Here is a 14,863-nt window from a genome sequence, read left to right as displayed (position 1 = left end):
TTGAGTTTTAAATTTGAGCATTTTGGCCAGCACAGATGATGACCAAGCTCCATTACTTTAGAGCACTTTAAACAGCAATCCAGGCTTCAAAGGTGAATGGACAGTTCTTCAATTGAACTGTTCCATTCCAGTCTGTGGACCAAGCCTTTAATATCTCTTTTCAAAGTAGTTTAACAGGGGTTACTTTAAATCTGTGTTTTGCACTTTCACAAACCACTACCTGTGCTTGGTAAAATATTACCTGACTTCACTCATATCTGAAGTTAAGAACTTGCAACATGTGAATCGGACACAAACATTTGTAAGAGGTAATCAGTGTGAGAGTTTTCCAACATGAGCCATAGATGAAGGAATCTCTCCCACTACCAGCACACATATCGGAAATATAAGACATTAATGGAAAGAAAAGTGCGGGCAGCAAACCTATGGTTTTCCGATATGTTCAGACAGCAGGGAAAGTTCCTCACCCGCACATACACAGGAATTTATACAAAATGTTATCCTTCATGGGATCTGAGCATCACTTCACAGAATCACAGTGCAGAAGAGGCCCTTTGGCCCATCGAGTCTGCACCAACACATGAGAAACACCTGACCTACCTACCTAATCCCATTTACTTGCAATGCAAACATTTATTGTCCCTCCCTAGTTGCCCTGGAGAAGGTGATGGTGAGCACCTCACCCTCTTCTTGAATCGCTACAGCCCATGTGGTGTAGGTACACCCACAGTGCTGTTAGGGAGGGAGTTCCAGGATTTTGACCCAGCGACAGTGAAAGAACGGTGATATATTTTCAAATCAGGATGGGGTGTGGCTGGAGGGGAACTTCCAGATGGTGGTGTTCCCATGTGTCTACTGCCATTATCCTTCTAGGTGGTAAAGGTCGCAGGTTTGGAAGGTGGTATCGAAGGAACCTTGACAAGTTGCAGCAGTGCATCTTGTAGTTGGCACAGGCTGCTGCCACTGTGCACCGGTGGTGGAGGGAGTGAACATTTAAGGTGGTGGACAGGAGCAAGCAAGCTGCTTTGTCCTGGATGGTGTCAAGCTCCTTAAGTGTTGTTGGAGCTGCACTCAAGTGGAGAGTATTCCATTACACAGTTACAATTTTTTTTCCCCAAGTAAACACTTGATTAAAGAGAAAAAAACATTCGCGGATACGAAGAAAGGGCAAGGAATTTAGAATGAGAGTAGTCGGTTGACAAAACACTGCAGACGCTGAGAATTGAAATAAAAACAGAAGATGCTGAAAATGCTCAGCAGCTCAAGCAGCATCTGTAGATCGAGAAGCACAAGAAGTTTCTCTCAAATGCTACCTGGCCTGCTGAGCTTGTCCCAACATGTTCTGTTATTGTTTCTCTGTTACCAATAAAACAGCTGTCTGTGGCGAAATCTTTTTGATTCGATTAAACTTCTGTCCCAGCTCTCTATTCTATTGTTACGATTGTTAGTTGTACTTTTATTTCAAACAAATTAACACTCTTCCAAACTATTTTTGCTCCTTGGTGATGTTCCTGACATGTGTGTTCATTCAGGGGACACCATTTGTGAGACTGCAAGGCTACATGACTGAAGTAGCCTCTTACAATTCCAAACAGTGCGGGACTCCTTAGTAACTTCTAAATGTTTTTGTTTAAAAAGTTAAACTCTGGCTATTTTTCTTTTGTGTTCTTGCCAGATTTATGTTACTCCCCCACTGCTAATAAGATGTTAGGGGCTGAATCTCAGCCACACCCTCCTATTTATAAGTGATCCATAAGTGTTTTATTTGACGAGAGGAACCACCGTCAGTTCGACAGTAAAGCTGATGGCTAGATTTAGGGTTTGAACCATTGAACATCGAGTCCATTAAATTTGGTTTTCTCCAGGATTCTCTTTAAAAGGGAGCACTATTATCTGGTAGAGGTGTGGGAGGGGAAATACTCTGAACCTAAAGTAACGCTCGTCATACACAGTAGAAGAAATCAAGAAGATGAACTGCCCATTTTCTCGGGGATAAAGCAACCAGCTGCAGACCTCCCATATCAGTCACTAACTAACTATGGAATCTGTGCTGCAGTCTCAAAACACAATATTCTTCACAAGGTCACTTCCCATCCACGGGGAAATTATTGTGCAATAGGTTTGCTTCAGTTTATGAGATATTTGTCAGGTAATTTTCCATTTCAGAAATGTTATATAAAGAAAGGGTTTCTCTTGTGTTACAGAGTGGGTCCTCAATTCTTCACCACAAAACAGGCCCATCCCCCACAACCCAGAGGGTAATGGAAGCAAACAGATGATGCAAATTACGCTGCTGTTGATTGATACTCTTGAGTTCTGAATACATGCACTTTTACATCCCCCATCATTCCTTTCTGAATCACTAACCTCCACTGATCTTGCTCCTAAGATCAGCTGCTGCTGGACTCGCTGATCCAACAGCGGAAGGATCCCCAGTATAACACATCAACAGCTAAATCTGCCATAAATCTGACTGCACCTACTAAAAACACTCCATTAGCCCCCAGCCAATCCGGACACAGAAATTCGAGCTAAGGGACGGAACTTCCTACTCTCTGGGAGATGCGCCAACCACCCCCTCAACAGGGCACTATTCCATTGTTGTTTGTAGTACACCAGGGCAGCTTGTGAGCCAGCAATGCCCATGTTTTTTTTTTATTCTTTCATGGGATATGGGTATTGCTATTGCACATCCCTAATTGCCCTTGAGAAGGTGGTGGCGAGCCACCTTCTTGAACTGCTGGGGTCCATGTGGTGTCGATACACCACAGTGCTGTTAGGAAGAGAGTTCTAGGGTCGTGACCCAGCAACAGGGAAGGAATAGTAATACAGTTCCAAGTCAGGATGGTGTGTGACTGCCTAACAGTAAGCCTAGGTGGTTTGATTGCTAGAGATCAAAGGAAGGCTTAGTTTTTTTTATTGCAAGTGGTTCAAGAAGGCAACTCACCACCACCTTCTCAAGGGCAATTGGGGATTTGCAATAAACGTTGGCCTAGCCAGTGATGCCCACATCACATGGACAAATTTTAAAAAGCTGAGAAGGCGGCGCAGGGTGTTTACAGTTGGAAACAATGACAGCGGTCTCTGAGTTTACAATGGGTAGACTTTAAGTCTCCTGAAATCCCAGAAAGGTGTTGGAAACACCGGGTTGTAAACAGTTGTGCTATAAATTGTCCATTTACTTCTAAGATGAAAGATAGTTGAGGGTCAAGAATAGCTAATTAGCAATTCTACCTAGATATAAGGCCCATAAGATTCATGTCACCTTGGGGAAGGATGTAAAGGAAGCCATTTTTGAGATCAGGTTACAGGCTTTCTCACAAATCAATGAATATCACAGACAGACAGCTGTTCTGGGTGTCAGCTGAGAGAAAAAGTTGCTTGGCTTTGTGTGCTACCACAGCCAGATGTGGGACGGAGATGCTGTCTGCTTGAAAAGATGCACCCCACAGCTATCTAAGGGTTCCACGAGATTCATCCTGGCATGGCCAGTGGGGAAGAATCATTGGGATAGGCTTTACTCTGAGTAGTGGATTTAGGAAACTCTCCAGAAACTAAGCGAAGGGCCTGGAGGCAGTCACTTGAAGTTACTACTTGGCGAAATGGAGAAATGCAAGCCCATTGTAAGCTGGGAGCAACTGTGGACTGTTTGCTATAAAGAATGTAATTCTGTGGAGAGTGCTGTGGGTGATTAAGTATAAAAGGGAAACATTCCTTTCTGTAGCTGAAGAGATTAGATGCCTACAAAAGGAAAATAGGGTTTGATCAATTTTTTTTTAGTCAATTGTTACAGTAAAAGTTTTTAAATGTAAATTTTTTACACGTCATTCTTTCAGAAATTAACTGCAAGTTTTAAATCTTTTTTAAAGTATTGGTCTCCATGGAAATCATAACAGTAGATAAAGGCTAGGTTTTGCATATTGGGAATGGAAATAAAAGAATATTTAGGCAATAAAAGTACAGGTGTAGGCCATTCAGACTCTTGAGCCTGTTCTGTTAATTAATTTTGATCAATTCCATGTATACACCTTTGTCTTCTACCCTTTTATGCTCTTATCTAACAATGATCTACCTATCTCAGTGTTCACAATTTGAACTACTCTCAGGATAGTGGGCACACAGCTGCATGGTGATGGTCACACATACCTTGAACACTGGAATGAAAATCTTTACGCTTGACAAATGTCCTTGGCTGGCCCGATGGAGCATTGATAGCCACATGCATGCAATCTATCTTTGGGGTATCCAGCAATGCATGGGGAGTATCTGGCTCTCTCAGTTTGACTAACGTCATTAGTAGTGAGTGAGATGAAGTCATTTGCTCACCTAAACATCGGATCCATTACTTCCTTTATGCAATGGTGAGCCGAAGCTTAAGATATGACGCAAACGTCTCTGGCTTGTGCAAAGACACTGGCCTTCTGAGAGCTGAAGGTAATTCATCCTTTTACCTGTAGACTCTCTGTGCAGGATAGTGTCTTCGCCTACCACAGACTTGCCACTGTTGTCTCTCTTCTGCATGTCCTTGTTCAGCGGCAGGTCCATCACCTGCCTGCACAATCTCCATGGAGGAGGCTCCTCCAGTGAGGAGGAAATGAGGAGGAGACAGAGGAGGCCAGCTATCCAGGGACAGGTGCACCCTGTGGTCCAGGCAGGTGCCGCCCCCTAATGCCTAGCGTAAATCACTCTAGCATTTTTCCTATGCAACTACCAAAAAATGGACTGGGCAACATAAAATTGCAGTCAATTGCCTCTTTAACAAGCTCAACAGCCTACTGATCATTTTTTTCAAAATGGCTGGTGAACTTTCGATTTGTCACAATCCCGCAATCAGAGAATGAGCCCTTTATACTTCCTCTTTCTCAACTATACCACAACCAATGAGAAACAGAAACAGATATGGGTGTGATTATGGGCATCGGGTGAATCTGCAGCTATTATCAAAAAGGCTGATCTGGACCAGGATTTCATGGCCCCGCTATGGTGTGTCTCTCCCCACCTTGGCAACGGGTGCGACGAGCCATTTAAATTTCCATTCAGTTCCGTAGGGCCGTAATATCCTTTCGGGTGTGAGGGACCCTAAAATCCTAGCCCTGGTTCTGGGTTTCATTTTATAGACTGTAAATTAGAATGGGTCATTTTAAACCTGTACAAAATGTTACTTAAACTCTGTTTGGAATACTGTATGAAAATGTGGCCAACTGACCTAAATAAAAAGTTTTACTTCAAATTCTGCACCTGCTTTCTAATTATTTTGTCAATTCTGAAGTTTATAGTACAAATTATAGTATTAAAAAAAACTGTATCCACTGCCAGTCAGGTCAGTCGCCTAAGGACACAGCTTTAAGGCAAATACCAAAAGAATCAGAGGTGAAATATGGAGAATCTTTTTTACACAGCGAATTATAACCTGGAATGCACTACCCGAAAGGGTTGTGGAAGTAGATTCAATAGTAACTTTCAAAGGGAATTGGATAAATACTTGGAGGGAAAATACATTGCAGGACTATGAGGAGAGGGCAGAGGAATGGGACTAATGGAACAGCTGAGAGTCGCTGCAGGTACCATGAGCTGAATGGCCTCCTTTCGTGCTATATCATTTCAATGATCTTGTGAAGTTATTCCCTGATACGTGTAGGTGATTTACGGGGGGCTGCTGCATAGTCCAGTGGGAGTGCATATAAAACACAGCCAGAACTGTGGGATAGTGAAGAATAAAGCCAGCAACTTTCCAAGCACTGTCAAGCATAGAAAGACAGGAAAGTCAAAGCGCTTCCATGAATTTAAAGGTCAGAATAAAAATATGAAATTAATTTGTACATAAATACAGTAGCAGAAAGGAACTGATTCACTTGGAAAGGCAGAAATTCCAATCGGTGAACTTCATACAGAAATTCTCAACTTGCTCATGCTACATTCCTCTGTGAGTTTTTTGTTGCACATACATTGACCAGTTCAATTTATTACCATTAACACCTATGTGAAAGTAGCACATGTAGTAATGTAGTATTAACCATATTAACCATTTGCAAACTCAACTCTCTTCATACAACCTATGTGGCTCATGTGACATGATGAAGATCCACATTGCAGAATTTATTGCTCCAATACGAAATTAGCAACCTGACTGGAATAACTTCCCCAAAAATAGTCAGCAGTTGGGGGGAAAAAGAGAACCAAACAGTTGTCCACTGGACATGTCGGCATTATACGAGCATCAGCTGTAACCACATAAACTTATTCTGGTGTCTCAATACCACAAACACCAAACCTTTTGCTCTGTAGCTGACCCCAAACAAAAGCCAAACATTCTCATGCTTGCAAAAGGGAACTGTTTGTCCTTGTATTTTTAATTAACTCCATGGCAAAAGTGTAAAACCGCCAAAGTAGCCAAATGAAACAAATCTCTCCAGTTCCTCCGTAATAAACAGTCACAAACACTCCATCACCAATCCCCATTAATGATTGCCAGTTAACTGATGTGCACAGTAGGCTGGCCTAGGATATAAGAACATAAGAAACAGCAACAGGAGTAGACCATACTGCTCCTCGAGCCTGCTTCACCATTCAATACAATCACAGCCGATGGTCTGTCTCAACTCCACTTTCCTGTCTGCTCCCCATATCCCTTGATTTCCTAAGAGACCAAAAATCTGCCTATCTTAGCTTTAATTAGAAATTTATCGATGGAGCATCCACAACCCTCTGGGGTAAAGAATTCCAAAGATTCACAACGCTTTTAATGAAGAGGTTTCTCCTCATCTCAGTCCTAACTGATCAACTGACCTAATCCTGAGACCATGCCATCTGTGTTCCAGATTCCCAGCCAGGGGAATCAACCTTTTCGTTTATTCATTCATGGGATGTGGGCTTCGCTGGCTGGGCCAGCATTTATTGCTCATCCCTAGTTGCCCTTGAGAAGGTGGTGGTGAGCTGTCTTCTTGAACCACTGCAGTCCATGTGGTGTAGGTACATCCACAGTGCTGTTAGGGAGGGAATTCCAGGATTTTGACCCAGCGACAATGAAGGAACAACGATATATTTCCAAATCATGATGTTGAGTGACTTGGAGGGGAATTTCCAGCGGTGGTGTTCCCATCTGTCTGCTGCCCTCGTCCTTCTAAATGGTAGTGGTCGTGGGTCTGAAAGGTGATGTCGAAGGAGTCTCGGTAAATTCCTGCGGTGCATCTTGTAGATGGTACACATTGCTGCTACTGTGCGTTGGTGGTGGAGGGAATGAATGTTTGTGGATGTGGCGCCAATCAAGCAGGCTGCTCTGTCCTGAATGGTGTCAAGCTTCTTGACCTCTCAGTATCTATGCTGTCAAGCCCTTTCAGAATCTTCTATGTTCCAATGAGATACCTCTCATTCTTCTGAATGCCAGAGAATATAGGCCCATATAAGAAAGAAATATTTGCATTGGAGGTGTTACAGCGAAGGTTCACCATATTGGTTTCTCTGTGATGAGAGACTGTTTTTTATTCTGAGAAGGCAGCTTACCACCACCTTCTCAAGGGCAACTAGGGATGGGCAATAAATGCTGGCCCAGCCAACGAAGCCCACATACCATGAATGAATTTTTTAAAAAGCCTCTCATTATAGGACAACTCTCTAATCATAGAACACAATTTAGTGCACTTTCGCTGTAATACCTCCAGTGCAAATATTTCTTTCATAGACTCATAGACGTTTACAGCACAGAAGGAGACCATTCGGCCCATCATGTCTGCACCATCAACAAAGGTCTGACTACACTAATCCCATTTTCCAGTGCTTGGCTTATAGCCCTGGAGGCTATGGCAACGCAATTGAATATCTAAATACTTTTTAAGTGTTATGAGAGTTTCTGACTCAACCACCCTTTCAGGCAGTGAGTTCCAGACTCCTACCACCCTCTGGGTGAAAAAATTTCTCCTCAACTCCCATTTTATCCTTCTACCTCTTACCTTAAATCTATACCGCCTAGTTATTGACCCCTCTACTAATGGAAAAAGTGCCTTCTTATCCACTCTATCTATGCCCCTCATAATCTTATGCACCTCTATCAGGTCCCCCCTCAACCTTCATTGCTCCAAGGAGAATAACCTCAGCCTGTCCAATCTTTCCTCATAGCTCAGACCCTCCCACCCAGGCAGCATCCTGGTAAATCTCTTCTTTCTTTAAATATGGAGACCAAAGCTGCACATAGTATTCCAAATGTGATCTCATCAAAGCCCTGTACGCAAGACTTCGTCACTTCTGTACTTCAATTGTCTTGTAATAAAGGTCAACATGACATTTGCTTTCCTAATTGCTTGCTCTATCTCTATGCTAACTTTCAGCGTCCCTTGCACGGCTACACCCAAGTCTCTCTGAACATCAACATTTAGAAGTCTGATGCCTTTTAAAAAATATACTTTCTCTTCTTACTACCAAAATAAATAATCTCACACTTCTGCATATTATACTCCATCTGCCACTTTGTCGCCCATTCACTTAACCTGTCCACATTTTTTGCAGCCTCTTTGTGTCCTCCTCACAACTTACATTCTCACCAAGCTTTCTGTTGTCAGCAAACCTAGATTCAAAACTCTTGGTCTCTTCATCTAAGTTATTAATATAAATTGCTTGTGCTACATCAGCTTCATTGCTAAAATGTAAGTGAACTTTATATTGTTCAGAAACCAGCAACAAAATTAATTGATAGAATAATCATGAAGAGTTCCCCTAAAATTATCCACTATATTTTCAAATTATCCACTATATTTTCCTTCTGGAATAAAGCTCACATTGAACAACTATCTATATACAGTCTTCCTCAATGTTGTCATGATTTCAGATAAGGGAAATGATTGGGGAGGGAAATGCCCACTTGAACAGTGAAAAATACCATGATAAAGTTTGCTGATTGTAGGTCAGTCACTCGTAATGGGTGTAATTTGAGGTGATAAATTGAAAATATCACACAAGATTACTGGTGCAACATTAAAGCATATTGATCAAAATTCAATCTTTTCATAGAGTACTGGATCTGATGCACTATATAAACCTAATGATATCACCGCACTAATTATTACATATATATTACACAGTCTTCAGGCAACTGGGTAGTCATTCAGTGAAAGTGTGTATCGTGGCCTATGCACTTGATTCAGGAATCAAGAATCATGCTTTATGTAATTATATCCATTATACATGTAATTATATGTCTAGCTATGCTATCTATACGCCTATGCAGTTACATGGACAAATTCTGGTACATATTATAGTACATAAATAAACATTCAGCATATGTAGTTAAACACACAAAATGTGTGTGCAGCAAAACTCTATGCTGAATACATCACTCCAGTAAAATTTGGAATCCAGTCACTGGCTACAGAAAAGTTACTTTTTGAAAATGTATTTGAAAGTTATTTTTAGATCCCAATCTAGTACTGCAAACCAATACTGCAAGCAAACAAGAATTAAGTGGTCTGGTTTTAATAGAACTACTCAACTGTCCATTTGAAATTTGTTTATATACAAGAAATTTAAACAATGCAATGCTGATTATGAACTGGGTCTGTTCTGATCAAGCCTGATTTAGTTTGATACATGCAGTGTGTCCACAAATGGTGGTTTCACGTTCCAGTGTAAAAATGGGGAGCAATATCTCCTGCCATCTCTATAACAAAGAATATGTAAATGATCCTAGCGGAATATGAATAAGCTTTTGTTGTAACAGCTTTGTGGGGGGATCAGTCATCTAGCCAGAATACTATTAGAAAGGATCTGCAGGCTGAGTGCATTGTACGGCAATACATACAGATAATGCAAAGGCAGTTGTTATTATCTGGCAATGTGAGTGTGTTATTACCACGGCCCCAGCTGGCTAATAAGGAACACAGACTTAGGACATTAACTGACTTGTAGCAAACTGTCACTTTGTCAGCAGTGATATACATCACCCAGACACTCCATGTAATTTTCTTTTTTATCATTACTGGGTCAAATCTGCAGCAGGGCATCTAATGGCTTCTGCCGCTAGTTAGACCTATCTTTGCACGTTTAGATTTTTAAATTTTTCGTGCAATAAGTTGCTCAACATGTGAACTGATAACATCACGGTGAGAGAAACTGGACATTTGCAATCTGAGTGACCAGAGCTAATAACGGTGTATCTCCTGGGCCAATCAGATTGAAGCATTGAGAAAAAAAAGTGGAAAGACTGAGATGGAAATGTAAATGAAATTGGTGAATGCAATGGCAAACCAGGTACTAACGAAAAATAGAGAGAGAGAGAGAATGACTGCAAGAGAGAGAGAAAAGACAGAAAGTAAAAGTTTTTTTTAAAAATCATTTTTAAAAGCAACTCTAACTACAATTAAAAGTTGAAGGAATAAGACCCCATACTGGTAGTAGTTAACACAACTGGCAATAATGAGTAATCAGTAAAAGGCACTTAGGTTTGAAAAAGATTTGACAAACTTTCTGTTCAGATTGACCATGCAAATTGAGCAACTTCACGCCATTCAATGCATTTCAACGTTGAGGCAGACATTGAGCTGCCGTGAGGCCCACGGCACAGGGGCACAACCTGGGCAACAACATTTGGATTTTTGAGTTAAACCCCGTTTCTGCCCCTCGCCTGAATTGGTAAATAACAGGGAGGACCATTAGCCTCACCCTTTTGACGGCAAAACCTGGGTCCGTTATAATGGCTGGGTTCTTGTATGTATGTATGTGTGTGTGTGTGTGTGTGATGGGTTACTTTCCTTGCGCCCAACAATCAAAGGCATCCTTTGCTGTTCACACAGGGGATGCTCCGCTAACGCATATGTGTGTGTGTGCGCGCACACTCGTTCCAACATTCAAAAAATGCTCATCCCCACAAAACTACACTACTTTCCCACCCCCACCCAAACCCGACCAACCAAAAACGAAATGCTTATTTATCCATCGGGCAACCGGCATCTTTTCAAGAAGCCAGTCACAAAACTTAAACGGCAGCGCTTATCCAACCAGAGCTCCCTCTGACGCCCTCTTCTCAAAGTCAGCAACCCCACCCTCCCCACGACCACAACCCCCCTCCGCCAGACATCTCCCGTTGGCTAATTTTGAATCCGTGCAATGTGACAGGATGGATGGGACTGTTTGAAACAAGATCCCACAGCGTTAAAAATAAACAGTGTCCAGAAGCGCCGACTGGAGTGCGCCGTGCGCTGCTGCAAACTCTACTTCAACCCCCCCAGCTACAACTGAGCCGATAAGAAATACTTTCCTGACATTTACTTTACAGATGGCAAGTCATGCACTAAACACATTATTGTAAAATAATGGGGGGGCACCCATATTTAAATCAAATTGGAGGGAGGTGGGTGGGGGGGGGTGGTGTTAATCATAAATGTTAGTGACTAAATAATGAAGGGAGTGACTAACATGGAAATTATAATTGGAGATCATCGATGAGGGTGATCTTCAAATAAAATTGGGGGGGTTAAAATTAAAATCATAATCAAATCGTGAGGGGGGGAAAAATCATCAATTGGGGGATGTTAGTGACCAAATAATGAAGAGACTAACATGGAAATCATAATTGGAGATCATCGATGAGGGTGATCTTCATAAAAATTAGGGGGTTAAAATTAAAATCGTGAGGGGGGGAAATCATCAATTGGGGGATGTTAGTGACAGAATTTACAGCCTAATGAAGGGAAGGATGAATGAGGGATTCTGAGTGACACACAAAAAAAAATTGGGCAGGAAAATAAAATGGGGACAAATCTTAGGGGACGAGAAATCAGATGAGTTAAGAGTTAGTCCCGGTTGGAGATAAAGAGCAGTGCACACAAAAAGAAAACATGTCTATGCGGGGCGGACTATCTCTTCCTCACCTTCAGGTAGTCATTTTCCGACCGGAGTTCTTCGATCTCTCTCAGCAGCTCCTGCTGCAGCAACCTCCCTCCGCTCTCCGGCAGCTCAGCCGGGCTGGAGGCTTTGCCCGCCCGCTGCTCGTGCCTCGCCTTCCCCGTTCTCAGCCCTTGTTCCCCGTCGGCCGGGTTGCCGGCTTTGACCGGGGACCGGCGCTCCTGCTCCTCCTGCTGTTGCTGCTGCTGCTGCTCCCGGTTCTCCCGGCCCTTCCTCCCGCTCTCGGCGTCGCTGGAGCCGGTGCAGGACTCGGCGTCGCTGGTGGTGGCCAGCTCCGGGGCCAGGCGCTGCTCGTCCGACAGCGGCTCGGAAGCGCAGTCCGACAGGTCGGAGCTGCTGTCGGTGTGGCTGATCTTGGCCAGCCCCAGGCCGGCCAGCGAGGCAGGAGCTGCCCCGGGGCTGGCCTCGATCAGGAGGCATTTCTTGGCTTTCCTCACCTGGTTCTTGTGGTGGTGATGGTGGTGGTGGTGGTGGTGATGCTCGCCTCCCTGTTGTTGTTGCTGCTGCTGCTGCTGCTGCTGCTGGTGGTGGTGGTGGTGCTGATGTTTGCCTTTCTCCTGGTGCACTTTGGAAGAAGCCCTTTTGGTGAAGTGGGAGGCGGACAGCGGCGACTTGGCCGAGGGGGAGCCCGCTTTGCCGGCGGACGAGGCTTTGTCCTTGGCCCCCAGGGCGCTGCTCCGTCTGGACAGCCGGTTCTGAGGGGCCAGCACCCCGGGGACCTGTTGCTGCTGCTGCTGCTGATGGTGGTGCTTGGAGAGGGAGAGAGTCGGCGAGGAGGATGAAGACGACGAAGGCAATCCCCCCGACTTGGATGGCAGGCAGGGCTTGGCAGCAGAAGCCCGGCAGTGAAGATCCTTCAAAGGTCTGGCCGGGGAGGGAGCCCGGTTCAACCGCTTCTTCTCCACATATTGCTGCTGCTGCTGCTGCTGCTTAATCTCCGAGCTCTCATTCACCGTCTCCATCCCTGCAGAGCAGCTCAAGAATCTGCAATCCCCACCGAGCAGCCTTGCAAAACACACCAGCAACCTCTCTCTCTCGTTTTGTGTGCATCACTTCTCCCTTAGATATGATGATTATTTTTCTCCCCCCCCCCTCTCTCTCTCTCTCTCTCTGTGTCTTTCTCCAAGAAGTCTGCTGGCCGTCCAGATCCAGTTGTATTTAAAACCCAGCACACACTTGCCCGGAAAATTGCAAATGCAAATGGGTGGCCATCTCCCTTTCTTTTAATCCCTCTTTATTTACACCAATCCAGCCTGTGATGTGGCAATTCTCTGCCTCCCATCCTCCCTGCTCTGCTGTGGGTTAGGTTTCCTCCATGCCTGTCCTTCTCTCTCTGTCTGTCTCTCTCTCTGCTGTCTCTCTCTCTTTCCCTCCGCTCCCGACCTGATTGATTGAGAAATAATAAAAAGCTGCAACCTCGCCTGACGCCAGTAGCTGAACGCATGCGTGTGTACTCAGCCAGCCCCACTGTAAACCAAGCACTGGGAGCCAGCATTGGTGTAGTAAATGCAGCCAGCAGGTTGTAGCCTTATGCGTACGTGTAAACCATAAAAAAATTTTACGTGCATCGGGTTTATATGCGTAAAATTGAATATTTAGTCTTTTTTGGGGGCAGGAATGACTTCTGTCCTTAATTTGAAATGAGCCAAGGTTGCCAACCCTCCAGGATTATCCTGAAGTTTCTAGGAATTAAAGGCCAATTTTTAAAAAATAATAATTTTCTTTGAACACTGGTTTATTATTCCTGCTGTCCTAGCCAATACTTATCCCTCAGTCACCATCACAATGACAGATTGTTTGACCATTGCTGTTTGTGGGAGTTTGCTGTGTGTAAATCAGCTATATTACAACAGTGAGGACGCGTCAAAAGTACTTCATTGGCTGTAAGACACTTTGAGATATCCTGTGGTCATGAAAAGCGCTATCTAAATGAAATTCTTTCTTTTTATGTTTTAAGGTAGAAAATAACACAATGCAACCTCTGGGAAGACATCCAACCAGAGGATTTTTTTGAAAAAATATACTTTATTCATAAAATATCTAAAAGAACATTACAAAACATTTCAAATTGTGATAACAGGAAAGTGCAATGATAGATCATTTTGCACTCTGAGGGGCTTCATTACAACAAAATAACATCACAAACATTTCAAAATGGTCTTTAGAGGAAGTGCAATGATATTCAAATTATATACATAGGTCATGTTGCAGTCTGAGGTGTTTCAACACAGCTGCATTTACTACATACGGTGATGAACATGCTTACAGTCCGAGGGGTTCTAGAGCTGAAAGGTGTACCATAGTTGAAAGGCCTTATGCGCTGGCCTTTCCCCATTGTGCCTTTGTGGCCCCTGCCTCAAGCTTTAGTTTGTCCCTCAGCACGTAGTCCTGGACATTGGAATGTGCCAGTCTGCAACACTTGGTCATAGACAACTCTTTGCACTGGAAGACCAATGAGTTGATGATCCTCCAGCTGCAGTTGATGTTTATCTCAGTGTGCGTCCCGGGGAACAGCCCATAGAGCACAGAGTACTGCGTCACGGAGCTGCTCGGGATGAACCTCAACAAAAACCACTGCATCTCTCTCCAGACCTTCTTTGCAAGGGCACATTCCACAAAGAGGTGTGGCCCTGTCTCTCTCCCCCCCCACCCCTGGCAGCCACTTCAAGGGCAGTGTGACGTGACGCAGTGGCTTTGGGCATGCATGATGGATCTGATGGGGAGTGCCCTTCTCACCACCAGCTAAGCTAGGTCTTGGTTGAAAGCTCTGGCGATGAGGCATTCTGCCAAATGACTTTGACAGTCTGCTCAGGGAACCATCTGACAGGATCTACCATCTCCTTTTCCCTCAGGGCCTCGATGACGTTACATGCAGACAACTGCCTGATGAGCTTCTGGCCAAAGGTGTTTCTCTGTATAAATCCTTCCACGAGGGACAGGTGGTCCAATTACTTGGAGCGTTCCGCGGCAGCAT

At 43.9% G+C, this 14,863-nt stretch overlaps 1 protein-coding gene across 1 annotated transcript in view; it reads right to left on the bottom strand.

Moving 5' to 3' along the window:
* mtcl1 (microtubule crosslinking factor 1) overlaps window positions 1–13,272 on the bottom strand; it is a 224,296-nt gene extending 211,024 nt beyond the window's left edge. Inside the window, exon 1 of the mRNA XM_078541012.1 lies at window positions 11,856–13,272. Within this exon, the coding sequence (XP_078397138.1) occupies window positions 11,856–12,851 (996 nt within the window). The 5' untranslated portion in view covers window positions 12,852–13,272. The remainder of the gene's footprint in view (window positions 1–11,855) is intronic.
* Window positions 13,273–14,863: the final 1,591 nt, after the last annotated feature.

This window comes from Cetorhinus maximus, chromosome 4 (assembly GCF_964194155.1).
Source record: "Cetorhinus maximus chromosome 4, sCetMax3.hap1.1, whole genome shotgun sequence".
Classification (NCBI taxonomy): Eukaryota; Metazoa; Chordata; class Chondrichthyes; order Lamniformes; family Cetorhinidae; genus Cetorhinus; species Cetorhinus maximus.
Note: the sequence above shows the minus strand (reverse complement) of the source record. Positions and strands in the feature narration are given on the sequence as shown.